The sequence below is a fragment of the Lampris incognitus genome, chromosome 19, assembly GCF_029633865.1.
Source record: "Lampris incognitus isolate fLamInc1 chromosome 19, fLamInc1.hap2, whole genome shotgun sequence".
NCBI classification, from domain to species: domain Eukaryota; kingdom Metazoa; phylum Chordata; class Actinopteri; order Lampriformes; family Lampridae; genus Lampris; species Lampris incognitus.
In genome coordinates, this window is record NC_079229.1 from 19,131,747 (window position 1) to 19,159,403 (window position 27,657).

Consider the following 27,657-nt stretch of genomic DNA (forward strand, 5'->3'; position numbering starts at 1 on the left):
ATTAGTGGACACTGGTAATGACCGCATTCCTTCTGCAGTCCTACAAGACAACAGGTGTCACATGACATAAATAACGGAAGCTTCATAAAAATCAAGAACTTCAGGTTGAGATGTGTGCAGTCATACTTCCACCTGGAAAAACTGACAACTCTGTGCATGTCACGCTTCCTTCCCGTTTCCCTCCCCCAGCTGTCACGTTTAACCTACTCCCCGACCGTTAGCCCTGCACCACTCTCACAATATTTCAGCATCAAAGTGAAGTAGTGTCCCCTACCCCCCACCCCACCCCAATTTCATTCCTTATTTATCTGCATAACAAATCAGACTCACTGCACTTAAAGGATTCTGTTGCGGAGGTAACTATAGATCAGCTTATGTAGTGATAATTTTCAAGAGTTTGGTTCATGAGAAAAACAACAAAAAGAAAAGAAAAAGTTTTTCATAGATAAAAGAGTTTGGTCACATTAGCTCTGCAAATCCTGCTCTTTGGTATTGACTGTGTACTTTTGAGACTAAACAGCACCTGATATTCTCATGTTGGGCATCCCACAGTTAAAATCAGTCATTGTTGCTGCCATTTGCAGCAAATATGAATTCATATGTCAATCTATATCTTGTACAAAGAGAGCCCACAATAAAATCAGGTTGAATTACCCCTGGGTAAGGCTGTGCCCTAATGGCTGAATCTTGTGTCTACAACGACTTCTTCTCTACTCCCATTACCACCCCCACCCTCCCCCCTTCCCCCTTGGGGGGCGTTTTAATTCTGCACCCTGACCTCCAAAGCCTTAAGCTCGGCCTCCACCTGGGGAGGCAGATCGGCGCCGACCTGCTGGGTGAAGTATGCTCTCAACTCCTGCGTCTCCTTCTGCCAGAAGGGCTTGGGCAGGTCCAACAGGGCACCCATATCCACCTTGCTGCCCAGACCCTTTGTGTCGATAGCGCCATCTTCTGGCAGCCAACCAATGATGCTCCTCTTGGCAGCCTCGTCATCACGTTCCCGGCTGCAGCGCTTGAAGATCCACTCCAGTACGCGGGCGTTCTCACCAAACCCGGGCCAGAGGAAGGAACCTGTGGCAGGGTCCTTTCTGAACCAGTTGACATGGAATATCTTGGGCAGCTGCGTGGGGGCTTTGCGGCTCTCCATGCTCAGCCAGTGTGCGAGGTAGTCACCAAAGTTGTAGCCGAAGAACGGCCGCATGGCAAAAGGGTCGTGCATGATCACCTTGCCTGGTGGGAGAAATTCATTTCACTGAAACAACTCAACGAAGATGGTGCAATGCTATAATCCACAGCATGACAGTGTGGCTCCGTTTACAATCGGTGTACCACTTCATTATCTTCTCACTCCTCTAAACACAGTCAACTTAACCCCAAAGGATGCATTACAAAACAAGCAGACAAATAAAAGAAAGATTTCATTTCATTCCAGGAGTGTGACTCAGTGCAATGTATGTAATAACATTGTTGTCTTTGTACTTTACCATATTTTTGGAAATGACCGGTAGAACATGCAATTTTTTAAGTTTTGTGAGTCGGTACCTTTATGCTCAGCAGCTGCCGTCGACTCTGACCTCATGGCGGCTCCAACGAAGACCCCATGGCGCCAATTAAACGTCTCATACACCAGAGGAACACCTTAGAAATGCACAGAGTTGGGGTTTTAAAGGGTTAAAAACATAACAGAACGGGACTCTTACATGAGGAAACCAACGAAAATTCAAATCCTCTTTATCAAACACATCGCCATTTCTTTCATCAAAATTGTCGCTTGTGATTCAGTTAAAGTATATTTCACTTTTTTAATAGGTGAGTGACTATCTCAGTTGGGGGGGGGGCTTGTATGGCAAATTATAGGTCACAGCAGCACTCACCCTCTGGCCTCCTGCCACCAAAGATAATGGCGTCGATAGGGACCCCCTCCTCACTTTCCCACTTAGGGTCGATGATGGGGCATTGAGAAGCTGGGGTGCAGAAGCGGGAGTTGGGATGGGCGCACAGAGTTGAACTTCCTGTTGATGCAAAGACAACAAAGACATTGTACAGACTGCAATTTCAGTTAAAATGTGCTTCAGTTTCTGCAGTCCTCTCCTTTAGGAACAGCCTGCCAGAGCATATACAGATATTGCTCAGATATTTCTCATTTGCATCTCAAGACTTTTTGGTCTTGATTTTCCTTAAGGAAGCACTCTTTTTTTGGGGGGGGGATAAATTCCCCCCCTTTTCCTCTCCAGTTGTATCAGGCCAATTACCTCACTCTTCCGACCCATCCCCATCCCCATCTCTGCTCCACCCCCTCTGCTGATCTGGGGAGGGCTGCAGACTACCACATGCTTCCTCTGATACATGTGGAGTCGCCAGTCGCTTCTTTTCACCTGACAGTGAAGAATTTTGCCAGGGGGACGTAGCGCATGGGAGGATGACGCTATTCCCCCCCAGTTCCCCCTCCAAACAGGTGCCCCGAGTGACCAGAGGAGGTGCTAGTGCAGTGACCAGGACACATACCCACATCTAGCTTCCCACCCACAGGCACGGCCAATTGTGTCTGTAGGAATGCCCGAACAAGCCGGAGGTAACACGAGGATTCAAACCGTTGATCCCCATGTTGGTACACAATGGAATACACTGCCATGCCACCCGGACACCCAGGAACCACTCTTCTTGTATGCTGTTAAGTGCCAGGAGGATTGTCGTGACTTGTACATCGGGGAAACCAAACAGACGCTGGCCAGGAGGATGGCACAACACAGAAGAACTAACGCGTCAGGCCAGAACTCCACAGTCTACACCCATCTATAGGCCAGTGGCCATCCTTTCAAGGATGAGGATGTGCACATCCTTGATAGGGAGGAACATTGGTTTGAACGGGGAGTCAAAGAGGCCATCTATGTGAAGAGGGAACGACCATCCCTAAACCGGGGGGGGGGGCCTAAGAGTACATCAGTCATCATCTTACAGTGCTGTGATTGTAACTATTCCCCAATCCTCTCGAATAGTACACATGGCCATTGTAACTCTAGTTAATGGGTCACAGCAATTTGCATATGAAACTGATTGTTGGTTCAGTCGTTATGCCACTGCATTGTTTATAAGGGTGGGGATACCTGCAGTCACTTGCAACTGACGAGGTCACGTAGATGAGTGATGAAACGTTTCTCCCACTAAATGTTGTATCCAGATGAACTGATTGAATTTTCTGGGATTTCCTTAACTGGATTACTGAGCATGCATCAATACTTTCTGTCCAAATTCAGGGGTTACCCGGGTTCTACACTGGTCTCGGAGACAGAGACCTCGGGGCTAATAAATTCTATGGGTGTGTATGAACAAATTTGTATGTACGAACGACTGATGAATGAGGCCCATTGTGTTGCAGTCTTGCATAAGTGTGTTTTATGAATAACACTTGTTGTTACTGTTGTTGAGTCATTCTGTTCTATCGCTTGATTTCACTATGGTGTGTAAAAATAGTTTGGTGCAGTTATTGTGATTATACACAAAAAGGTGACTGAAATAGTAGCAATATTTAACAGCGAGTACCAAAAAAGTATCAGCTCAAGAATACTGTATGAGCATCCATGCCCAGCATGGATGACAGGAGGGTATCTCAAGGAAATTCACCTCAGGGTCATATAAAAGAAGCCTATTGGTGTACACCTACTGTGATTATACTCTAATAATAATACATACAATTTTGTTAGTCTGATCAATGCTAAAGTAAGTACCTTCAGTCTTAAAATAGAAAGACATACAGTAGTAACCATTTAAGCACAATGTAGCCTTCTGCACCTTTGTTTCCAGAGGGGCAGTCATCGACAGGACAGATACACCGATCCAAACCAGCAGCACCGTGCCCACTGGCTTCAAGTTCACCCTTGCCATGATAAGCATCAGATTATATTGTAAGAAAGCTTATATATTTGCACCACTTAATATCAGGAAGATTACTGTTGAATGTGCGACATTCATAAGAAGCACTTGTTTGACTTGTAAGTAATTTTATCATATCTAAACACTTTCAGGTCTGTCAAGTTTCGTGAGGAGATGAGTCAAGGCCAAGTTGTCAACTCTGACATTAAGAGGTATGTAAGCTAAAACTGCCAGGTCTCTCTGATGTTGTAGTGAGCGTGCATATGTAGTTATGAGATTCACATGTCACTTTTTTTTTTGTATTTTCCCCCAATTTTATCCGGTCAATTACTCCACTCTTCCGAGCCGTCCTGGTCGCTGCTCCACCCCCTCTGCCGATCCGGGGAGGGCTGCAGACTACCACATGCCTCCTCCGATACATGTGGAGTCACCAGCCGCTTCTTTTCACCCGACAGCAAGGAGTTTCGCCAGGGGGACGTGGGAGGATCACGCTATTCCCCCCAGTTCCCCCTCCCCCCCGAACAGGCGCCCTGACCGACCAGAGGAGGCGCTACTGCAGTAACTAGGACACATACCCACATCCTGCTTCCCACCCGTAGACACGGCCAATTGTGTCTGTAGGTACACCTGACCAAGCCGGAGGCAACACGGGGGTTCGAACCAGGATCCCCGTGTTGGTAGGCAACGGAATAGACCGCCATGCTACCTGGACGCCCCAGTTGTCACCCCTGAAACAGCAGGCAAGGAAATTTCAGACTGAAACAAGGATATCAAATAAAACTGCAGACTGCCGTTCACGCAACTTATAGCCGGAATAAAGTGCCATTCTGTCGCTTTTGAACTATAAAACAGACTAAATTCTACCTTCTTAAAGCAACCTGCTGTCATCGTTGTAAAACAGTTTTTGACTCGTCACTACCTGACTTCCAAGTTTTGCCATGCCAGTCGGTGAGGGTGACACCGGATGCAGGGGGGTCCAGGCCCTCCCACCACACCCCTCCATCACTGGTCTCCCCAACATTTGTAAACACTGTGTTTTTGGAGATAGTAGCCATAGCGTAGGGGTTGGTCTTGGCCGAGGTACCGGGGGCCACGCCGAAGAACCCATTCTCTGGGTTGATGGCCCTTAGTTTACCTGGAGGAAGACAAAAGAAAAAGTCCATCACTATGGGGGGTTTCTTAGGATGAAGGATGAATGTTTCCGTAAAAAGAGAGTTCTCGGTCTCAGAGAGAAGAAAGCTTTACTACCTTAAAAGAGAATATTTGAATTGAATCGAATTGAATTAAAAGAGAATAATGGAAAATATTTCTTACAATCAAGTTTGATGTGAAACGTTACCTAGTGTGGTTGTGATGTAAACAGCGTGAAGCTGCTCGTGGTATTTTGACAACAGCGGACAAGTTAACCCTACAAAATGACCCTGATTAAGATCAGCGTTGCTACTCGGGTCACACGCTGCTCCACCAAGATGTGAAAGTTCAGCGGTAAACTCAACTTGACTTTGTGAGATTGGCATAGCGTAACAATCCTCAGTTGTGTGAGTCGAAAGGATATGAGTGTGTGAGAGGGAGTATAGCCGTGTAAGTGTGTGTGTGTGTGTGTGTGTGTGTGTGTGTGTCTTCCTCTACCCTGGCTGTCAAACTTCATCCATGCAATGTCGTCGCCCACACATTCAACTTTCCAGCCTGGGAGAGCCGGTTTCATCATGGCCAAGTTAGTTTTGCCACAGGCGCTGGGGAAGGCTGCTGCTACGTAGCGCTTTACCCCCTGAGGGTTGGTGATACCGAGGATCTGAGAGAGGCCGAGAGAGAGACAAGCAGAAACAATACGGTGAGCGAGCAGATGAGGTGGTGTGCGACAAATAGCTTGACAATTTCCAACTGTACTTCAACTTCTAAATGATATGAAAAGCTGCAGTGTCCTTCTACATTATTCTAGGGGTGAAAAAAAACATGAAATTTTGTAAGAAAGATGGAAATAGTGTTAAAAAAAAGACATCTCTGGCATAGTGTCCCTTGCTAACCAGCATGTGCTCGGCCAGCCAGCCCTCATCCTTGGCGATGCGGGAGGCGATGCGCAGGGCGAAGCATTTCTTCCCCAGGAGGGAGTTTCCTCCATAACCGCTGCCAAACGACAGGATCTGTCTGGTGTCCGGCAGGTGAGATATCAGCACCTTGTCTGGGTTACAGGGCCACGAGTTGACCAGGGGAGCTGTGAACAGGAGAGAGAGGGAGAGAGGGGGGAGGGGAGAGAGGATGAATAGAGATAAAGACAAGAAAGGTTACAAATGTGGGAGTTAAAGGGAGATGGTGGGAGGGCGACAAAAATAAAGGAGTAGTGGTGTAGTGATGGAAGGAGTGAGATGTGGTGATCAGGAGGAGAAATGAGGAAAATACAGGGTCAGACTCACACGGTGAAAGACAGACGGTGTATGTATGAGCTGGTAAATACACTGAGTTGCACTGAGTCATTATCTACATCCAAATCAATTCATTATCATCATCCATGATCCAAAACACAACTTATCCCCGCTCAATACAGACACATGCACCGACAAAGTTGGCTGCCGCTATGCTGTGTATCTCTATCAGTGAGAAGAATCGTTCAGAAAATGCAGCTGCAGCAGTGCAGGGTTGAGGCCGAGGTGTGAGGACGTATTGACACCACCCTCACAAAGCTTGCTGGACTAGTTTTAAGTATGCAACCACCTTACAGCCCTTGAGATATTTGTACCTTTGAGTGGCTGGGGCCTTCCTACGGAGTGCTGGCAGCGGACAAACTCCACCCCTTCCGCAAGTTTCTGCAGCACAGGTGAGCCCATACGCGTCATGATTCCCATGCTGGCAACCACGTACGGCGAGTCCGTCACCTGGAACGAGGAGACGAAGTCAAGCACCCTTATCTAGGAGGTTAACTCTTTTAATGAGTAATAACAATCATAGAAAACGAAAAACAAGAACTAACTCTGTAACCCTAAATGGGTCTATAGTACAAAAAAACATTGATTCAAATAGTAATGAGTACAGTGAATACCTGGACACCGTATTTGGACAGTGTAGAGCCTACAGGACCCATACTGAAGGGGATCACATACATGGTACGGCCTACAGCGAAGATAAAGGAGAGAGTTTGACATTAGTGGAGGTTCCATCCTAGTTGCTGAGAAACGCTGTATGGATAGAAGAAAGTAAGGCACAGTTAAAATCTGAGGCTTTACAACATGATCGAGAACCTTAATAACAAAAGTTTTAAGAGATGAGTGAATATCAAGTTAAGACACGTTATTGGAAATGCCACTGATTGTCATTTAAAGATTGGCACCAGGGATAAGATTCATGATTTTATTTTGGGCTCACACTGTTTTTAGTTAAGGGGGGGGGGTCATGTTTGAGGGGCCAAATGAAAATAAATGAAATGAAGTAGTCTGAAATGTAGACAGAGATCATACTTTTTTACAGGTAAACTAATATTCACTGGAGGAGGTGATTAGCAACTAATACCAAGTGCACATCAAGGGATTTCAGTCAGGATATTTGAGTCTTAAACACATTTTCAAGATCATGAGGAAACTATAAGATACTTGTGATCCAGTCTTAAAGTAGTCTGGGACTTTTGAGACAATATCAGATTGATTTTATTTTACTTTTTTGTGGCTTTTTCCCCCTTTTTTCTCCCTAATTGTATCCGGTCAATTACCCCACTCTTCCGAGCCATCCCGGTTGCTGCTCCACCCCCTCTTCTGATCCGGGGAGGGCTGCAGACTATCACATGCCTCCTCCGATACATGTGGAGTCACCAGCCGCTTCTTTTCACCCGACAGCGAGGAGTTTCGCCAGGGGGACGTAGCACGTGGGAGGATCACGCTATTCCCCCCAGTTCCCCCTCCAAACAGGTGCCCCGAGTGACCAGAGGAGGTGCTAGTGCAGCGACCAGGACACATACCCACATCCGGCTTCCCACCCACAGACACAGCCAATTGTCTATGGAGGGACGCCCGACCAAGCCGTAGGTAACACGGGGATTCAAATCGGCGATCCCCGTGTCAGTAAGCAAAGGAATAAACCCGATTTTCGTTTACTTTTAGCATCTTAGATCACGCAGTGTTCGCTACACAATGACCATAGACGGCATGGCAATGACGCATCTTTCCACACATGGATCACACATCTTATAATGAGCCATCATCCGTTTTCCCCCTCCTCCTTAGTCACAAAGTGCGTGCATGACTAGGATGAAGAGGAAGTCGTTGAATGGGTGTGATGCTGTCCATTGCGGTGATATTTTGTTTTCCCCCCTTTTTCTCCCCAATTGTACCCGGCCAATTACCCCACTCTTTCGAGCCATCCTAGTCACTGGTGCTAGTGCAGCAACCAGGACACATACCCACACCCGTCTTCCTACCTGCAGACACGGCCAATTGTGTCTGTAGGGACGCCCGACCAAGCCGGAGGTAACACGGGGATTCGAACCGGCGATCCCAATATTGGAAGGCAATGGAATAGCTATGCTACCTGCATGCCCCCCATTGCGGCGATTTTGAAAATCCTTTGGCGTACACTTGGCATGACAATGTCACACTATAAGTCAAAAGTGACTCAAATGAACACCCGACTCGTTCATGATGCGACCGACCTGCCATGCAGCCAGGGAATCGCTCCTCTCTCGCCCTCCGCCAGTCATCCTCACTCATCCAGCTGCCAAGCTGGCTTTTGGCCCCTCCGCTGGGGATGGGGATGGTATCCCTTTGTTTCTTGGTCACAATCACTGTCTTGCTCTCCACTCGTGCCACGTCCTTGGGGTCGGTGCGTGCCAGCCAGCTGCCAAAAAAATAAAGTAGGAAAAATCATAAATGCAGGTCACTGTACAGAACTAAATGAGAGAATACTGCAACACAAATATACAGCAAGTTAAAACACCAAGAGTACACACACGGAGATCTCTTGTAAGACTTCAGTTAAAATAAAAACACTTATTTCAAACATTGATTTCACAGTTTGTTAGCTTGTCGTGACAGCAGTCGTGTAAACTGTATTGAATTTGCTGGTCCTTTATTTTCCGATTTTCCCCCCTTTTTCTCCCCAATTGTATCCGGCCGATTACCCGACTCCTACAAGCTGTCCCAGTCGCCGCTGCACCCCCTCTGCTGATCCGGGGAGGGCTGCAGACGACCACATGCCTCCCCCAATACATATGGAGTCGCCAGCCACTTCTTTTCACCTGACAGAGAGGAGTTTCACCAGGGGGACGTAGCACATGGGAGGATCACGCTATTCCCCCCCCCCGAACAGATGCCCCGACCGACCAGAGGAGGCGCTAGTGTAGCAACCAGGACACATACCCACATCCTGCTTCCCACCCGCAGACATGAACAATTGTGTCTGTAGGGACGCCCGACCAAGCTGGAGGTAACATGGGGATTCGAACCAGCGATCCCCGTGTTGGTAGGTGTAACCAGGTTAAAATTATTGTTTTTATTTTATTTTGTTTGAGTATGAAATATCACCAAATCCTGTCTGTGTGCTGTTATTTGTGTTTACTACATTTTATTTTATGTCATTATTTACTTTTATGTATGTTTTACAACGACCGTCATATACGTGTACTGTCGCTTTAAGAGAGAGGTCTTGTGGGTACACGGAAGAGGGAACGCGGGAGAGGCCATTTTTGTTTTGTGGGAGGAGTCTCAAGCAGCGATCGAGCCGAGCCACGCGTGTTTCTTACCGTAGCACAGTTTTGCTGGTTGAGGAGAACGTAACCTTGAGTATCCCTGTAAGAAGATACTGCAAGCTGTGGGATAAAATACTTGTTTATCCTTTCTTACATCGGAGTCCCGTGGACGGTTTCTCCTTCTAACGCACACGAGTGAAGTCCGGGCAGTGGTTGAACTTCGACCCCCACGTCCGTAAGAAACACCGCTCCCGCTGGAGGACTGGACGTTTGTCGAAGGGTTTGAAACCAAAATAAATGGCAAGGTGGGCCAAATAGAGTCCTGTGTGTCCCCCCTCCTTCCTTGATCATGATGATGATGATGATGATGATGATGATGAGAGACTGAGGGCCCCCCACAACACCTGGGGCCCCACCCAACTAGAACACAACGCAGAGCTAATGATGAGAGTGACGGGCGTGCAGCAGGCTGACCAGCATAGAACAGCATAGGACTGCCCCCGTTACATTGGTGCCGCGACCCGGATGGATCCTGAGAGTGACATCAGTTGCTCGCCGCGGGAGGCTGCTGTCGTCATCAAGCCCCAGACGTCCTCAGGTATTTCTATAGACTGTACGCTCATGTTACAGTGGACTAGAGTTGAGCTGTGTGGACACTGGACAGTCATAGCTGTGGTTACCATGGACTGGGCTTGTGAACAGGACATTTGTATATACTGAAGGAAGAAAAACACACGAAAAAAAAAGGAAAAAAGTTAATGTTGATGTGATTGAAGGACTCGTGTGAATAATCTATTGATGTAAACTACTAGATATGTGCATATGTGATTAATCTATTAGTGAATTTGTTGATTGTATGTGATTGTTTCAATATCTTAGTGCTTTCTAGATTCAATTATTTAAATGAATTGAGCTTTTCACTTTTTTATTTTATTTTTTATTTTATCTGAGTGTTAGAGGTAGGAACATGGCAGAGGGTGGTTCGTACGTAGGTGGGGGTAACATTGCTGATCAGGATCTTTTGGATCGCCAGTGTGCTATGGAGAGGGGGTACCAGTTAGATGTGGGTGGGGGTTTACGGCTAGGTGTAGGTAGGAGCTTCGGGCAGCTCTTAGAGGGCGGGGAACCAGACACCAGAGCACCAGGACCTAGAGACCCGACCACATTTGGCACTCCTCAGTTCACCTCCACACGCTACGTAGAACGGGCCAGGCCAGGTATCAGCGAAGGGGCTGTGCTAGGTAACAGCGAGCAGCCAGTGGGTGAGTTAGCCATGCTCATTACTCGGTTAGCAGAGAAGATAGGAGAGTCAATCACTGCTAAGCTGCAGGAAACACAAGTGCTTAGAAACACACACACAGACAGTGCTAGGTCTGCTGAACAGCGTTCGGAGACAGTGCCTAGTGTTAGAGTAGTAATGCAGACAGACGCTAGGGAGCCTCCTATTTTCAGGGGCGATAGCTCTAATAAGTTTACAGTTCATGAGTGGGAGAGCCTTATGACTTTGTATTTGAGGGAGCGAGCCATTCCAGTTAGTGAGCAGTCACATGAGATTCTAGCTAAGCTTATGGGGAAAGCAGGGGACGTGGTGAGGATAAAGCTGCGCAACACATCTGTCGACCACATAGCGAACCCCCACATTATTTTTGATGTACTGAAGCAACACTCTAGTGACCTCATACTCGAGCATGCCCCTGGCGGACTTTTACAGTACGCTGCCCAAGCCAGGTGAGGACGCTATGGAGTATTGGATTAGGCTTAATAAGACAGTGGAGGTGGCTGACGAATGCTTGAAGTGGCAGGGCCGTAGTATTGAAGAGCCAAGCCACGAGGTAAGCATGATGTTTATCAAACACTGTCCAGATCAGTCTCTTGCCAATGTTTTTAAGTTCAAGTCCGCAGGGAAATGGTCTGCTAGCGAGATCCAGGAGAGGCTTGATGAGCACATGCTGGAGAGGAAGTCCCATGTTGCTGCAGGTGGACAACGTGAAGCAGGCGCGGTAGAGCGTAGGTTCCATTCACAGGTTCATGTCCCTGTAGTCGACATGGCTCCCGACTTGAACACGACCGTGCCCGTGGTGCCATCTCCCGTCCCGGCTCATGCGTCATCTCCTATACCATTTTGTGCAAGGTCTCCTACACCGTCTCCCGCAGCGTCTCCCGCACCTGTCTCTGGCGGTGATGACTATATGAGGAGTTTGGTGAGCTTGCTAGACCGTTTGGTCACAATGTAGACTCAGGTTCCAGTTAGCGCTGCAGTCCGGACACCGACGCTGACTCAACCGCCAGCTAACGCCGTAGGGCGGGTGCCAGACGCACCACAGAGGTTGTGCAGGATTTGTAAGTCTCCGGATCACTCCACATTTTCCCACTGCAGCCGGGAGAACCGATGTATAAACTGTTTGTCTCCTGGTCATTGGAAGAGGGACTGTCCTCACCCTCAGCCGCCCAACCAGCTCCGTTCTCAGCCTGGTGGAAGAGCTGGTCGTCAGTCTCGTCCGTTAAACTACTAAACCCACACCTAGAGAGGGATGGTGTGGGTAAAGTAGATGTATCCCTCACTGATGTCTCCGACCTGGCTCACTTGTATGAAGACAAGTGTGCCAAAGCACCTCAGGGTTCGCGTATGGTCATTCAGGCGACACAGAGGATTCAGGCTTTCAGTGACTTGTTCTATGCTCCTGTTCTTGTCAACCAGAGTGTGCAGCTTAATGGCATGTTGGATACTGGCTCTATGTCATGCAGTATCAGTGAAAATGCAGTAGAGAAGCTCCGCTCTGGGGGTGTTTTACCTAAGAAGCAGCAGCCTGAAGAGAACATTGTCTTGATTGGCTGCGGTGGTCTGGAGACTAAGCCTGATGGTTTTTATGACCTCAACATGCAGCTTTATGGTGTTTCCTTTGTCATACCCACTCTGGTCGTGCCCGGTCAGCATGATGATCTGATAGTCGGCACAAACGTCATTAAACATGTGGCCCATGTACTCAAGAGTGGTACTGAGTACTGGGACATCGCGTCCGGACAGGAACATCCGTCTAGTCCTGACGTTGAACAGTTCTTGTCCATGTTCACGAATGTAGAGCGCTGGAGGGGTGGTGCAGTTCCTGAGAAGATAGGTACTGTTAAGCTCACCCAGGCCGTGACACTCTTACCGAGGCACGAGCACTTAGTCTGGGGCAGACTTCCTGCTAAGGTGCCTATGTCCGCTGGAAGCACTGTTGTTGTGGAGCCGACAGACTCCAAGGCCATGCCACGCAGTGTACTCGTAGGTCGACTTGTCACACCGCTCTGGGGTGATAGGTGGGTACCCATGACTGTTGTCAATCCATCTGACAAAGCCATCACGCTGAAAAGGAACTGCAAGTTGGCTGATGTGTTTCCATGCTTGGCGATTGAGGACTTTAATGTTTTCCAGGGACTGCAATCAGTTGCAGGGAGGCATGAGTCCAACGCCACAGATAGTGCCTGTCCGCCTGTCCAGCCGGCTAGGAGTTTGTCAGAGCTCGGACTCAGTGACATTGACCTCAGCTCCTGTCAGGTTAGTGAGGCATGCAAGTCCCAGCTCACTCAGCTGCTCACCGAGTACCATGACATCTTCTCCAGGGACTCTCTGGACTGTGGCGAGGTCACAGGATACACACATCGCATCCATCTGGTGGATGAGCGCCCCTTTCGCTTGCCCTACAGGAGGGTTCCCCCAGCCCACTATCAGAAGTTGAGACAGGTTCTCACTGATATGGAGGAGAAAGGGATTATCCGGAAGTCCTCGAGCACATACGCTTCACCGCTGGTTATGGTGTGGAAGAAGGATGGCGGGCTTCGGATCTGCACTGATTTCAGATGGCTGAATGCTCGGACCTTGAAAGACGCTCATCCCTTGCTACACCAGTCGGACTGTCTTGCCGCGCTGGGTGGTAACTGCCTCTTTAGTACGATGGACCTCACCTCTGGCTTCTTCAACATCCCAATGCTTGAAGATGACAAGAAGTACACTGCTTTCACGACTCCCCTTGGGTTGCATGAATACAATCGCATGCCACAGGGCCTTTGTAATAGCCCTGCAGCCTTCATGAGAATGATGATTGGGATCTTTGGGGATCTGAACTTCACGAAGCTTTTGTGCTATCTTGATGATCTTCTTGTCTTCGCGCCGTCAGAGGTTGAGGCTCTGTCGAGGCTCCGCACTGTGTTTCAGAGGTTGAGGGAGAACAACTTGAAACTGGCTCCGAAAAAGTGTCATCTGCTGCAGAAGCGGGTGCGGTTTTTGGGCCACGTGGTTGATGGCGGAGGTGTGTCTGTCGATCCCTCCAAAGTAGAGGTCATCTCCAACATGACAGTGCAGGATCTCATGGAAGGTGATGGGTGCACGCCTTCTGTTCGTAGGATCAAATCTTTCCTTGGTATGGTATTTTACTACCAGCATTTCCTCCCGAACTGCTCCTCCGTGGCTAAGCCCCTGTTCACCCTTACAGCTGGACAAAAGAGGAGGGGGAGGTCAGCTAAGGATAAGAAGCCCCATGGCAGCTTCCGTAAGCTTACCTCCGCAGACTGGACGGTGGAATGTGGGGAAGCATTTGATCTGTTGAAGACGATGTTACTGGAGTGTGTGGTGCTTGCCCATCCAGACTTTGAGGTGCCTTTCATTTTGTCGGTCGATGCGTCTTTGGACGGACTCGGCGCGGTGCTGTCTCAAGTGCCCCGAGGAGAGTCCAAGGCCAGACCTGTTGGTTTTGCAAGCAAGTCCCTCAGTGCCTCACAGCGGAAGTATCCAGCTCATAGACTGGAGTTCATGGCGCTGAAGTGGAGTGTTTGTGAAAAGTTCAGCCACTGGCTGAAGGGTCAAAGCTTCACCGTTTGGACAGATAATAATCCGCTGACTTATCTCCTAACTAAGCCGAAGCTTGACGCGTGTGAGATCCGCTGGGTGTCTAAGTTGGCGTCTTACACTTTCGATCTCAAACACCTGCCAGGGAAGAAAAACGTGGTGGCGGATGCCTTGAGTCGCGACCCTTTTTCCAAGCCCGTCAGTCAGAGGCTACTTAGGGAGCCCTACCCGGCCCTTGTTCAGGAAGCCGACGGGGTTGAGGGGGACTCTGTGCAGGATGTTTTCAGACTCAGTTGCCAGTCCCAAACAGTGATTAGTGTGCGATCTGGGTTTGCTTGTGATGCAGCTGAGGTCAGGGCTTTTTGTCAAGCCAAATGTGACTGGCCTGATGCATCAGTATTCATAGCACTCAGTTTGGTCCAGCACGTTCAGCATCTGTCGGGTGGTCAGGATACACTGCCAATGTTATCCACCGAGGAGCTCAGGTTGAGTCAGGAGCAGGACCCCTGCATCTCCAAGGTGTTGCCCTTTGTCGCTGTTCGGAAGCGGCCATCGAGACGTGAGAGGCATGGTGCTGACCAGAAGGTCCTCAGGCTGCTGAAACAGTGGGAGAAGTTGGAAGTCAATGATGGTGTCTTGTACAGGGTGACAAAGGACCCAGTGTCCAAGCAGAGGAGGTCTCAGTATGTTTTACCTCTGAGTCTGAAAGACAAGGCACTGTCTGGCATCCACGATCACGCTGGTCATCAGGGCCAGGACCGTACTCTCTCTCTTGCAAGGCAGCGTTTTTATTGGCCTGACATGGAGAGGGATATCAGAGCATATGTCAGATGCTGTCGGAGATGTGTGTTTGGGAAGACCCCAGAGCCAGCTGCTTGCGCGCCCCTGGAGAGCATTAAAACCTCCGCACCGATGCAGCTTGTGTGTATGGATTTCTGGTCCGCTGAGGACAGTAAGCAGCGGTCGGTCGATGTCCTAGTGGTTACTGACCACTTCACTAAGCTTGCTCACGCGTTCCCCTGCGCCAATCAGACAGCGAAGCAGGTCGCCAAGAAACTCTGGGATCATGTATTCTGTGTTTACGGGTTTCCGGAGAGAATACATTCTGACCAGGGCACAAACTTTGAGAGCAACCTGATTGCAGAGCTTCTCAGGTTGGCGGGTGTGGCGAAGTCCCACACGACGGCCTACCATCCTATGGGTAATGGCGGGACAGAGCGGTTTAATCGCACGATGGGGAATATGCTCTGTTCCCTTCCGCTTCAGCAGAAGCAACAGTGGCCTCAGCAGATCCATTCTCTCACGCTCGCGTACAATGCCACTGTTCACGAGACCACGGGTTACGCGCCTTTCTTCCTGATGTATGGGCGTGTCCCAAGACTGCCGGTGGATGTTATGTTCAGGCAGGTTTTGCATGACCCTCACGTTGTTGATTATGACTCTTATGCTCAGTCTCTGCTTTCCTGTCTAAGGAGTGCAATGGAGATCGCTCAGAAGCACTCCACGGCTGAGCAGCAGCATCAGGCGCGACAGTACAACAGACATGCCAAGGGCACTGTCCTGTCTGTCGGGGATCGTGTTTTGGTTGCGAACCAGAGTGAGCGAGGGAAGAGAAAGTTGGCTGACAAATGGGAGAACGGAGTGTACACGGTTGTCAGTGTCAACCCCAATATCCACGTCTACAAGATTCAGGATGCAGAGGGGCACACCAGGGTGGTGCACAGGAACCGTTTGTTGGAGGTCAACTTCTTGCCCCTTCCTGAGTTAGATCAGGGTGAGGAGTCCAGTACAACCAGTCAGTTGTTTGACTGCGCAGAGTCCGATGAGGAGGACAGTGCAGATGGCCTGACGGTCTCAGGGGATGCAGTGGGGCTAGCAGTCTCATCACTTGGAGACTCACCTAGATCTGAGTGGGCAGAAGCGGAAGAGTTCATTCCGTCTAGTCTGGTAGTCAGTCCTGTGGGGGCCACTGCTCAGTCTCCACCCAACACACACGCACCACACATCACACATGCACCACACATAGAGGCATCACACTCACTCGATGTAGGTGTTATATCTCACACTGATTCGCACACAGGGGCACCACCCTCACTCGATACAGATGTTGCAGCTCGCACTGTCTCACGCACACAAGTAGAGAGCGATGGTCGGGTTAGGACACGCACAGGGAGGGTGGTGAGGTCAGTGAACAGGTTAATAGAATCTATGGCTCAGATGCCATTTCTACGGAGTGTGAGGGTTTGAACTTTGATGGAGGTTGGAGTCATTCAAACTAGTTTAATGTGAGTTATTAGGTGTCTATCAGACAGGGTTGTTTTGGGCCAAGTGCATGGTGTGGCGTATCAGGCGTCACATTGATCTAAGGGAATTCTGAGACTTGATCAACCTCATTATTTTCTGGACCTCGTAACCGAGGTAGCTCCTAAGTTGACTGGAGGACTAGGTCCTTCTTTTCACTTGTAACAGTCAGTGATGGGCTTTTCCTTTCCTCTTTCTCTTTTTATCCTGCTGTCAGGATGTTGGTGAATTTCAGGAGGGGTGAATGTAACCAGGTTAAAATTGATGTTTTTATTTTATTTTGTTTGAGTATGAAATATCACCAAATCCTGTCTGTGTGCTGTTATTTGTGTTTACTACATTTTATTTTATGTCATTATTTACTTTTATGTATGTTTTACAACGACCGTCATATACGTGTACTGTCGCTTTAAGAGAGAGGTCTTGTGGGTACACGGAAGAGGGAACACGGGAGAGGCCATTTTTGTTTTGTGGGAGGAGTCTCAAGCAGCGATCGAGCCGAGCCACGCGTGTTTCTTACCGTAGCACAGTTTTGCTGGTTGAGGAGAACGTAACCTTGAGTATCCCTGTAAGAAGATACTGCAAGCTGTGGGATAAAATACTTGTTTATCCTTTCTTACATCGGAGTCCCGTGGACGGTTTCTCCTTCTAACGCATACGAGTGAAGTCCGGGGAGTGGTTGAACTTCGACCCCCACGTCCGTAAGAAACACCGCTCCCGCTGGAGGACTGGACGTTTGTCAAAGGGTTTGAAACCAAAATAAATGGCAAGGTGGGCCAAATAGAGTCCTGTGTGTCCCCCCTCCTTCCTTGATCATGATGATGATGATGATGAGAGACTGAGGGCCCCCCACAACACCTGGGGCCCCACCCAACTAGAACACAACGCAGAGCTAATGATGAGAGTGACGGGCGTGCAGCAGGCTGACCAGCATAGAACAGCATAGGACTGCCCCCGTTACATAGGGAACGGAATAGACCGCTGCTACTCTACCCAGACGCCCCTTGCTGGTCTTTTTTGTCCACAGGCTGAAAGCGGTGCAACTGTATTACGCTATAATACAAGCTACTATTACCATAACTTGTGACTTAGCTTTACCCTGCAAGTACCTAGGTGGGCCGGTGTTGCCCTAAACCCCAGTTTATTCCCAGAGGGCTCTACAATCACAGTTTACAGTGAGAACAGCACACAACACCAACATTGCAATATCGATCGGCCACAAATGTAAGATGGGTGGACTTTGTCACATGAACGCTACCTCATCTCACCTAGGTTGTTCGTCAGGACGCCCCATGACGTCACATGAGCACTAATATACAGATAAAACATACAAGTCGAGCTTTTTATCATAGGTACTGTGAGTACTACTCCTGCATCGTCTCCTTCAGAGGGAACTGAGTATTAAGTATCACTCAGTTTTCCCCTCAAGAAGTGTATTATCTGCCCAACTTGAGTCAAAGGTTTAGTTCATCCGGCTACACGGGGCACAACATGCAAATAAGTTATTCAGACAACCACTGCAACAAGTTTGCACCAGAAGACCAGGTTAAAGTCCCGGTGTATTTACTGGACATTGATGAAAATAACTAACTGAGAAAGCAGCAGCTACAATACTAATGCAGGGAAACTCCCATAATGGTGGATTTCCACATCACTATAAGCCTGGAGCCATAAATTGTAGGGAGCGAGATGTGATTTATGAAGGCAAACAATAAAAGGCTGCCGCACTGACAGCCAAGAATAGCATTTCATTGTCCATCAGCAGTGATGAAAGTTCATTAGTAATGTACCTTTAGCCGTTTTATCTAGTTTTATGACAGAGGGGGGTGGTGTCTGTGCGTCTGGCAGGTCCACGCGTGAGAAACGTGACTGGTGGCCAGTTTGGTCTTCATATCATAAGAGTGCTTTGATGAAATAATGTAATGAGTGTTGGGTAAGCAGTGATGGATTAAGACCCTGCTGCACTGGTTAGCGTCTCACATGACATTCAGTTTACTTGAATAGCTCCTTCTCTGGTTTATTATGAAAGCCTTAATCTATAATTAGCCCCAAGACCATCTGTTGATTTTTTTTCGGGGGGGGGCGGGGTTCTAGTGCTGGTATTGTTACTTTTATTTTAGAAGTGCTTTGACAAAACTTGTCATTGTACTGCAGACAGCCATTGTCTGTCGTCTGTATACTCCTTGCTAATCGGGGCGGGTGAAGTGCGTACCAGTTCTCATATTTGGGAAGCTTCTTGACCATCCCTTCCTTCTCCAGGCCCGCCAGGATGTTGGCGCTTTCCTCCGGCGTCCCCGTCACCACATGCACACTGGCGGGCTTGCACTCCTCCACTGCCCCCTTGACAAACTCGGCCACAGCCGAGGGGAGCGAGGGCATGGAGGCAAGGGATCGAACCCCGACACTTGCCCCGACGCCACCCGGCCTGAAAGAGAGAGGAATGGGTTGATTCATTAGTATAGTGATAGAGACAGATAGACGGATGGATATACATACTACACAGTTTCTCACACAGGGAAAAATAATAATGGTTTGTATCTAGTCCGGATCGAGATGTAGTGTTGAGTCACAGAAACATGTAAATATGTCCCCAATTCTTCTAGAAGAAGAAGAAGACACTTTATTTGTCATTGTACATACATACAACAAAATTTGTTCTCTGCATTTAACCCATCCTGTTGTATAGCAGCAGTGGGCGGCTGCAGTGCCCGGGGACCAACTCCAGTTCTTCTTTCCATTGCCTTGCTCATGGGCACAGACAGGAGTATTAACCCTAACATGCATGTCTTTTTGTTGGTGGGAGGAAACCGTAGCACCCGGAGGAGACCCATGCAGACAAGGGGAGAACATTCAAACTCCACACAGAAAGGACCTGGGACAGCCTGGGGTTCAAACCCAGGACCTTCTTGCTGTGATGCAACAGTGCTAACCACTGCACCACCGTGCCACCCAAATGGTAGCTGGATGAAATGAAAGCAAATGGTAGCTGGATGAAAGAGATCGGTTAGTCCATTTTTATTTATGTGGTTTATTTCATATAATGAAAATACGTTCCCACTAGAGACCCAAATTCAACTCTCAGGAGCTCTACGTTGATGCCATTTTTCAAAATGTCATCACGGCTCAACATGGAGCAGCAGGAATGGATGGAGTGAACGAGAACAGGCGAGATGGATGGGGGAATGGGGGAAACTGAGAGAAAGGAATGTACACCCAACCACAATGAAATTTTTGTTTGTTTTCATGGCTTGGTTATTTTGGGCACTCTGTTGACAATAAGGGGAATGAGAATGAAAATCATAACAATGGTCAAAGTAAAAGAGAGTAGAGGCCGAGGAACCAGGACAACAAAATGCATTTGGCTTTGCTGCCATAGAATCAAGCGTACCGGTATCAGTTTTCTTGGCAACCTTAATCTGCCCCAAGTCTTACACAAAACTATTTGATGGCAACTGTGATGATGAATAGAGAAAAAAGAAGAGAGATTATACTTATTGTCAAAAAGGAAGGGTGAAGAGAGGGACAAATTGTTGAATTTCAGCCAATGGCAAGAGGCCAATTACAGTACATTGACATTGACCTCCAGCTGAGTTGAGATTAACTCTATACAATAGAAACTGGCTTGGCAGCCAACACGTTTATAATGCATGATGCAACGCGACTCTAATCTACTAATGCAGCGTCCTTCCCAATACCCAGCGCTCACTCCGATGCCCTGCAGCCTCTGAGGATGTTTTTTACATGCAACATCTGATAGGGAAACAGGTTCACTAACTGGGAAGAACACGGTTACAAAGGAGGATGGAAGACTTAGATTAAGATCATGCAATTTTTCTTTCACTTTTCCCTGCTTACAACCCTACACACGCCTTCCACCCCACCTGCAACCTGTCACCTCATTCAGCCCTTCATGCGACGCTGCTATCATTGTTGTTTAGCAGAATGGCATGAACCAACCCTGGCAATACTGTATGGCTGCAGCCAGAGTCAACTCACTTACCTTGATGGACTTATTCAACTTATATTGCCAGGTTTATTTCCCCCAGGGTATGCATTTAAAATAATATTAATAGCAAATAAATGCTGTCTTCTCAAATCATTCAACTGGCGTAACCTGAGGATAGGGGGTTAATTGTTGTCAACTGTATTGACCCGGATGTAAAGCCCTCTGAGACTGGGACTGTTTTTGAGTTATGCAAATGAATTTTAAATGATTTCTTGAAAAACATCTCACACACAGGCTATAATACATGAGCGACTTTGCTCATCTTACACACTAGAACACACACACACACACACCCACCCAAGCAGGGAGTGGTGGCTGAAGACATATCCCTTCTGCATTTTTCCCATCATGCTGTCCTGTCTCCAGGAGCAGTGGGCAGCCATTTCCTTCAGCACCTGAGGACCAGTTCCAGGTGGACATCCATGCCATGGCCAGGGACAGGACAGGAGAGTGCTCTGCATGTTTTGTTTGTTTTTTTCTAAATTAGAGTTTATTTTGATGTTGGAGGAAACCCACCTGAGCACAGGGAGAATGTGCAGCATACACACAGACAGCCACTGCACACCAACAGGCCCGAGGAGAGCATGCAATCCCCACCCCCCCATGTTAACACAACCCCAGGTGGGAATCGAACCCAGGACCTTCTTGCTGTGAGGCAGCAATGCAAGCACTGCACTACCATGCCACATAATAATGACATCTTACCCATTTTCCTAAAATACATTTGTCCAAACCAGTTTATTATTCCCAACTGGCACTTTAGTGTTTGTCTAATTGAATTTAATATTTAAGAGTGCTTAACGCCTCTTAAATGTGCTATAGTAAATATCAAGTTCCTTTCTTTGTGTGCAACTTAAACATCAAAATGTCATAACTTTGTAAGCATGTAGAGCTCTTTTTTCAGGCACTGACGATAAAGTGGGTGCTTTTCCTGTTCATTTTGGAAACCAGTGGGTTTCCATGTAGGTTTTGAACGGGAAGGGTTAGGAGACGTACATGGCACTGAGAAGAACCACTGAATCTTTCAGTGTAAGTTAAAAGACGATTTGATCATTGGGTTAGCAATGCTGAGATGCCAACTGCTGCCCCAGGGCAGTTAGTGCAACCAGAGACCCCCAGTATCTCGCTGTGACACAGGATGGCAGTGGCACGTGGGGGGGGGGTGCCTATTGTTTTTAACCAGCATGGTATTCACCAACACAAGCCGCTGTCAGGCTGCAGTGACCGAACTGTTTAAGCAGTATACAAGTTTGTAGGTCCTTTCCCCCTTACTTTCTCTTGGCGACGTCGCTTTACACTGTCTCGATATGGCGTATGTGAGCTGTGTGATCCGTCCTTTCCCAATATCACCCAAATGAACTGGCCAGCTAAGTTCTGGCACGCTGTTCTCAATTGGCAGCGTTAAGGATGTCATCTCACCACACACACACACACACACACACACACACACACACACACACACACACACAGAGGGTACAAAGGGCATGTGCAGCAGACAAGCCTGTATAAGCAAAGGGGGGATGTGTAAGTTGATGGCGAGGGCAAGGTGCCAAGAGCAACCCATTCCCCAGACTCCATTCCCCAGACACCATTCCCCAGAATGTGTGCTTTGACACGTCAGTTTGTTTAACCACTGATATGTTGTTTTTAATCACGAACAATCTCAAATTTATGCCAGCAATGGATGTTTAACATACGATGAGAAACACATTGTGACAGTCGGCAAAAGATAACCTTTTTCCCCCCCTCATCACTTTAGCAAAAAAACAAAAATGATGGGAAACGATGTTTAACATCAATTTAACTTTAAAGGATTGTTTTGAAGCAAGCATACAGACTTTCGGTGGACCTTCTTTGGAGTCCACATTCAAACATGGCCCAGACAAAAGGTCAACCTGAGCTGACCGTTCCAATGGTTTGCTTTTTAACTTTATGTGGACCTCGAACCTGACATGTGGAAGGAAGTCTGCGCAGTAGATTTGACAGATGTGCGGGGGGCTCTACAGTATCGATGACTGTTAAACAGCCAGAGCTAGTGCCGTTCTGTCCTTTGGCTTTTCCCCATAAGGATTCTGTGATGTTCAGACATTAATAGAGAATACCTCTTTAAGAGAAGCAAGGGGTTATGGGGCGAGTACGGAAGTAGGAGGGGGAACAAGCATGTATACGGGACACACGGCATGGATGTATGAATGACAGAACGAGAGGGATAAAATAAAGCCCCAAGTTATTCGCTCACACAGTCGTGCCGTGTATTTGTGGACATTACAGATTTTTCATTGATTTTAAGTCGAACACCCTCTCCCATCTACTTTGCATTCAAATAATACTCAAGATACACCGCTTGAGTGATGGACAAAACCAAATCCTCTCACAAAAGCAACCATGAGCATTTTGAAAAGAGATGATAACTTAAATTCAAATGAATATAGAAGGCTTAGGTGTGGCCTAGTGACTCTCGTTTTGCCACAGAAAATCAATTAGGTCTCCACTAACCCAGCCACATGCTCAGTCATGCTACCAATTAAAATAACCATGTGTAGGGTGCCTAGAATTAGGCAAAATTGAATTAAAAAGGAGGGGAACAAATGGTGTTGCAATTAGCTCCATGCCCCATTATCTTTTAGAAGACCTCAACGGCTTCTGTTGACCTTTACCCTATCGCCCACTCACTTACACCCACCCCTCCGTCCCAGCTACCCCTCCACTCTTTCCTAACCTATCCCCGATACCAGTCAAACCACTTTGCAAGCCAAGCATGGTTCTGTTCAACCAAAATGACAGTGATTTATCAAGGTCAGATTTTTTCCTATTCACAGAAGTCTGCGGAAGCGTTCTACATGCTTGTACATAACACCGTGTGAAGTAGTACCCTGCAGCATTTATGGTGGACAACTTTCCATATGGAATAAGTTATCTAAGGTAAGTGGATTTTGACACCAAGAGGAGAGAGATGTTTTGTAACCAGGGATAATATCCACTACGGGACACATGAGTGAGGCATGACAGGAACCGATAAGCCTGAGAAGAGATCAGCTAACAACCTTAAATCCTATTTTTGATCCCAGCTGTGAGAAGAGCACAGTGCATTTTTCTCCAGAAACATGAAACACACCACCAAATCAGCAGGCCAATCCACATGCTCTATAAACAAGTTATACCCCCTCTGCGCGCGCACGCGCACACACACACACACACACACACACACACACACAATCCTGGTCAATAGTATCAAGGGGCATAGTCTACACATTGGTCAGGAGCAAGCAAGCAAGAACAGCACGTACTGTGCATAGTGCATGCAAGCAATATGATTTCCACATTAGCGTTTTACATGCTTTGGTGAGTGCCAGGGTAAAGGAAATACATGGGAAGTTTTTCTGAAGCATTTGGAAACACATGGTCACATAATGGTCCTTACTATCTCACCAAACAGAGTGTAAATAGTTAAATTTGGGTAACACAGAAACTAATACTGTCTATTATGACCCATGCACTCTCCATGGGATCAGTCGCACTCCAATTGGAAAGCAAACACACAATTTGGTGTGTATAATGACGTCTGTGATCTCTTACTCATCTTGTCACTAAAATCAGGTAGGTCAGGTTTTTAGTTTTTGTTTTTTTTAACCACCAAACATCATGAAAACTGAAAGATATACACCGGGTACATTTTACAAGGCTTCCTGGTGGTACCCCTTTAAAAAAAAAAAAGAAAAAAAGGAAAAAAAGAGAGGACCTTTGCAGCCATTCTGCTCAATTAACTTCATAGAGACTGAAGGATGTGACTCCAGTGCAATAAAAGCACACGAGATGTCTGGAAATAGTGCGAAAAGCCATATTCAAAGAGGGTTTAAGAGGGTTACCTTGTGTTACCATAAAGTCTTAAAGGTGATAACAGGGAAAACGTTGCTAATATCTGCATGGCAAGCTGTGATAGGCGGGAGGGGGAACACCACCTACTGTCAACAGAGGAACACAAAAACACAAGATATGATAATAGTGGTAATTAAAGTCAAGATCACTCACCTGCGCATTACTTTCAGCAAGAGGCACGACATCTTTGTTAGAGTTTTTAAAAAAACTAGCTGATGAAATAGAAAACTATATATAAATAAGCAGCTCTGGAGAGGTAACAAAACCAGATGTGGCTAGAGTTGATCACAACTCATATCTGATTGGTCTGCAGTGGTGAGTTTGCAGTATTGAGGTAGGCGAACCTTGCACTTTTGTAACACGTGTGCCTTTCTGTAGAAAAAAAAGGGGGGGGAAAGAAGAAGAAGAGGCATCCAGTTTATACCGCACTCCTGTAAGGAAGGCTCCACGACGATCGCATAGACGACGATCCCGGTGCCATACGGCGGCGGCTTCTTCTTCTTCTTCTTCTTCTTCTTCTTCTTTTTCTGTCGTTTTAAAGTTTCTTACGCCTTGTCTTCCGTCGTTCGGAGCAATGCAAAGCATCAAAGCCGGTTCAATAAACCACCCTGAAGTGTGTCTCTGGAGAAACGGGACATCGGACCAGTGTCCGGGATTATCGCACATCGGCTGCGTGTAGAATTGATCCAATCCGTGCGAGATCACGTCAACCGTCCATATCCCTTCCAGCAGGATGCACCGGTGCTGTTGTACGTCCAATGTATTTAAAAAAAAAAAACAACCCCCAGTCAAACAGACCTCCTCCACTGGCTGATGCAAGTTCCCCAAGTTACTGCATGCTGCACATTATAGCTGTGACAAACGTCGAACAGCACATTCACAACATACCGTATCCTCCCCGCACACAGCGCAGAGAAACAACAACATGACTGAAAGGCTTTTTTCTTTTCTTTTTACTGCCGTTAAGCGTCAACACACATCTAGCTAAATCTCAGGGAAACAAACTAGGACAGCGGAAGGATATGGCTTGTCTTTGCAGCGATGCAGACAGTCAAGTTTGGGAGTTAGACTCTAGTGAGATTTATAACTTTGGGGACAGTTCGCAAACCTTGCGGGGGGGGGGGGGATATTGACGCGACAGCAGAATTCATAACAAGTACATGTCGATATGTTGTATTACGAGTCGTCCCGGCAGTCAATCAACAGACCGCCCCTTCAGTTGAGGGGTTTTCGCCAGTCAATAAAAACGATGTAATGGTGATGGGCGGCTGTTGGTAAATTGTGCATTTCCTGTTAATGTGTCTGCGTTGGGAACTGGGTGAAGGGTCACGCGCCCAACAATATGTACGCACGCGCACGCGCACGCACGCGCGTACATAGTCGACCATGAGCCGTGAAAGGAGGAGAAACAAACGGGTTGCTGTGGGGAGGAGAGGACGGAGGGGGTATCATGAGCAGAACCGGCGCGCGATCTGGGCCAAGTGTGCGACAGCACGGGGCCTTGTGCCTGTTGAATCGTAACATACTGTTAAACCTCAACAAGCCAAAATAAGGTGACTGCTGAGCCGGCTTGATTTAAAGCTAATACTGTTACAGTTGATTTTTTCTTTTTTCCTTTGGAAGACTATAATAGTGTAACGTGCATGGGTAAGCGGACCCTTTAGTCGACTGGTTAACGTTGTCGCTTGCGGAGTGGGAGACATGGGTTCGCGTGCCGGCTGTGGCGGTTCCCGGACTGCCCCCCCCCCGGGAATTCGCTACATTGGTGTCAAGAGTGGGACAAAAACCTCATAGATGAGACTATATGCATGATGACGCTGTATTATTCTACTTGTTAAAAATGTATTGCACCGAGATTATGCGTACAGTAGAACTACAATAGCTACGTGCGTGTGACCGTGATTCATGCGCATGCACGTCAAGTTCGCGCAAGGCCTCGCGCTCCCGTGCGACGGCCCTGATCACGAGTGAACGTAATAGACAGATTATGAAGGAAAAATAAGAATTCAGTTCACATTTACTGCCATCCATTATCCAAGCCGCTTATCCCAATGGGGGGCGTGGGATGCTGGAGCCTCTCCCAGCAGTCTTTGGGCGGCAGGCGGGGAGACACCCTGGACAGGCTGCCAGTCCATCACAGGGCCAACACATTCACACGTAGGGACAATTCAGTATGGCCGGTTCACATTTACTGCCATTTTCAACAAAAACCAAAATTGGGATCGGGGTGTGCAGTGTTAAAGTGGAAGCTAGGACGTTCATGAAATTCACCATACAGGCATTGCACCCAAAACAAGTACATATGAAAAAGCAGCAATTGCCTTTATGTGCCGAAAATGTCTCTGCTAAATCTCAGCCCTGATGCTCTGATCTTAGAGGGGGCCTGCAGGCCCTACATGCAGGTTTGACAGCACACATAATGAATGTAAGCACACATTAATAGTCTGTGGTTATCAAAAGAAACATTCAGACAGATTGCAATGGGGGGGGGGGATTTACTGTGAGAGGTTGTGACAGTCTCCACTTTAACCGTATGTCTGTATAAGGAGTCCTTGAAGTTGCATTTGTGATAGTTGACGTGTACTGTTATCTGGGTGTTTTGCCCATGCGGGAGTCAACAGTATCCCCTATGAAAATAGACTGTAGTAAAACTATAGAAATGACCTGACAGCCAGATGTATTTTTTCCCCTCATCACATTACTGTACAAACACAATGGTATTTATATACTGTGGAAAGTCACAGAAAGTTGAATCAGTTCATCATGGACACAATGTTTATTGAGAGAAATGTTTCATCACTCATCTAAGTGACCTTTTCAGTCAACTGACTGCAGGTATCCCCACCCTTATTTACAATACAGTGGCATAATGACTGAAAACAATGACCAGTTTCATATGCAAATAGGCGTGACCATCAACTAGAGTTACAATGGCCATGTGTGCTGTTCACAGAGGATTGGGGACTAGTTGCAATCACAGCACTGTAAGATGGTGACAGATGTACTCTTAGCCCCCCCCCACCTCACCCCCAGTTCAGGGATGGTCATTCCCTCATCACATAGATGGCCTCTTTGTCCCCCGTTCAAACTAGCGTTCCTCTCTATCAAGGA

General features: G+C 47.5%; 1 protein-coding gene across 1 annotated transcript; it reads right to left on the bottom strand.

Moving 5' to 3' along the window:
- Positions 1–303: 303 nt before the first annotated feature.
- pck2 (phosphoenolpyruvate carboxykinase 2 (mitochondrial)) lies at positions 304–25,056 on the bottom strand. The gene is made up of 11 exons (XM_056299474.1): positions 24,700–25,056; positions 18,877–19,089; positions 8,504–8,688; positions 6,905–6,975; positions 6,605–6,740; positions 5,895–6,082; positions 5,500–5,662; positions 4,790–5,005; positions 1,875–2,012; positions 1,543–1,638; positions 304–1,230 (listed from the first exon to the last, which is right to left on the bottom strand). The coding sequence occupies exons 1-11, from the start codon at positions 24,729–24,731 to the stop codon at positions 761–763; spliced, it is 1,908 nt and encodes a 635-aa protein (XP_056155449.1). The 5' UTR covers positions 24,732–25,056; the 3' UTR covers positions 304–760.
- Between the last annotated feature and the right edge of the window lie 2,601 nt (positions 25,057–27,657).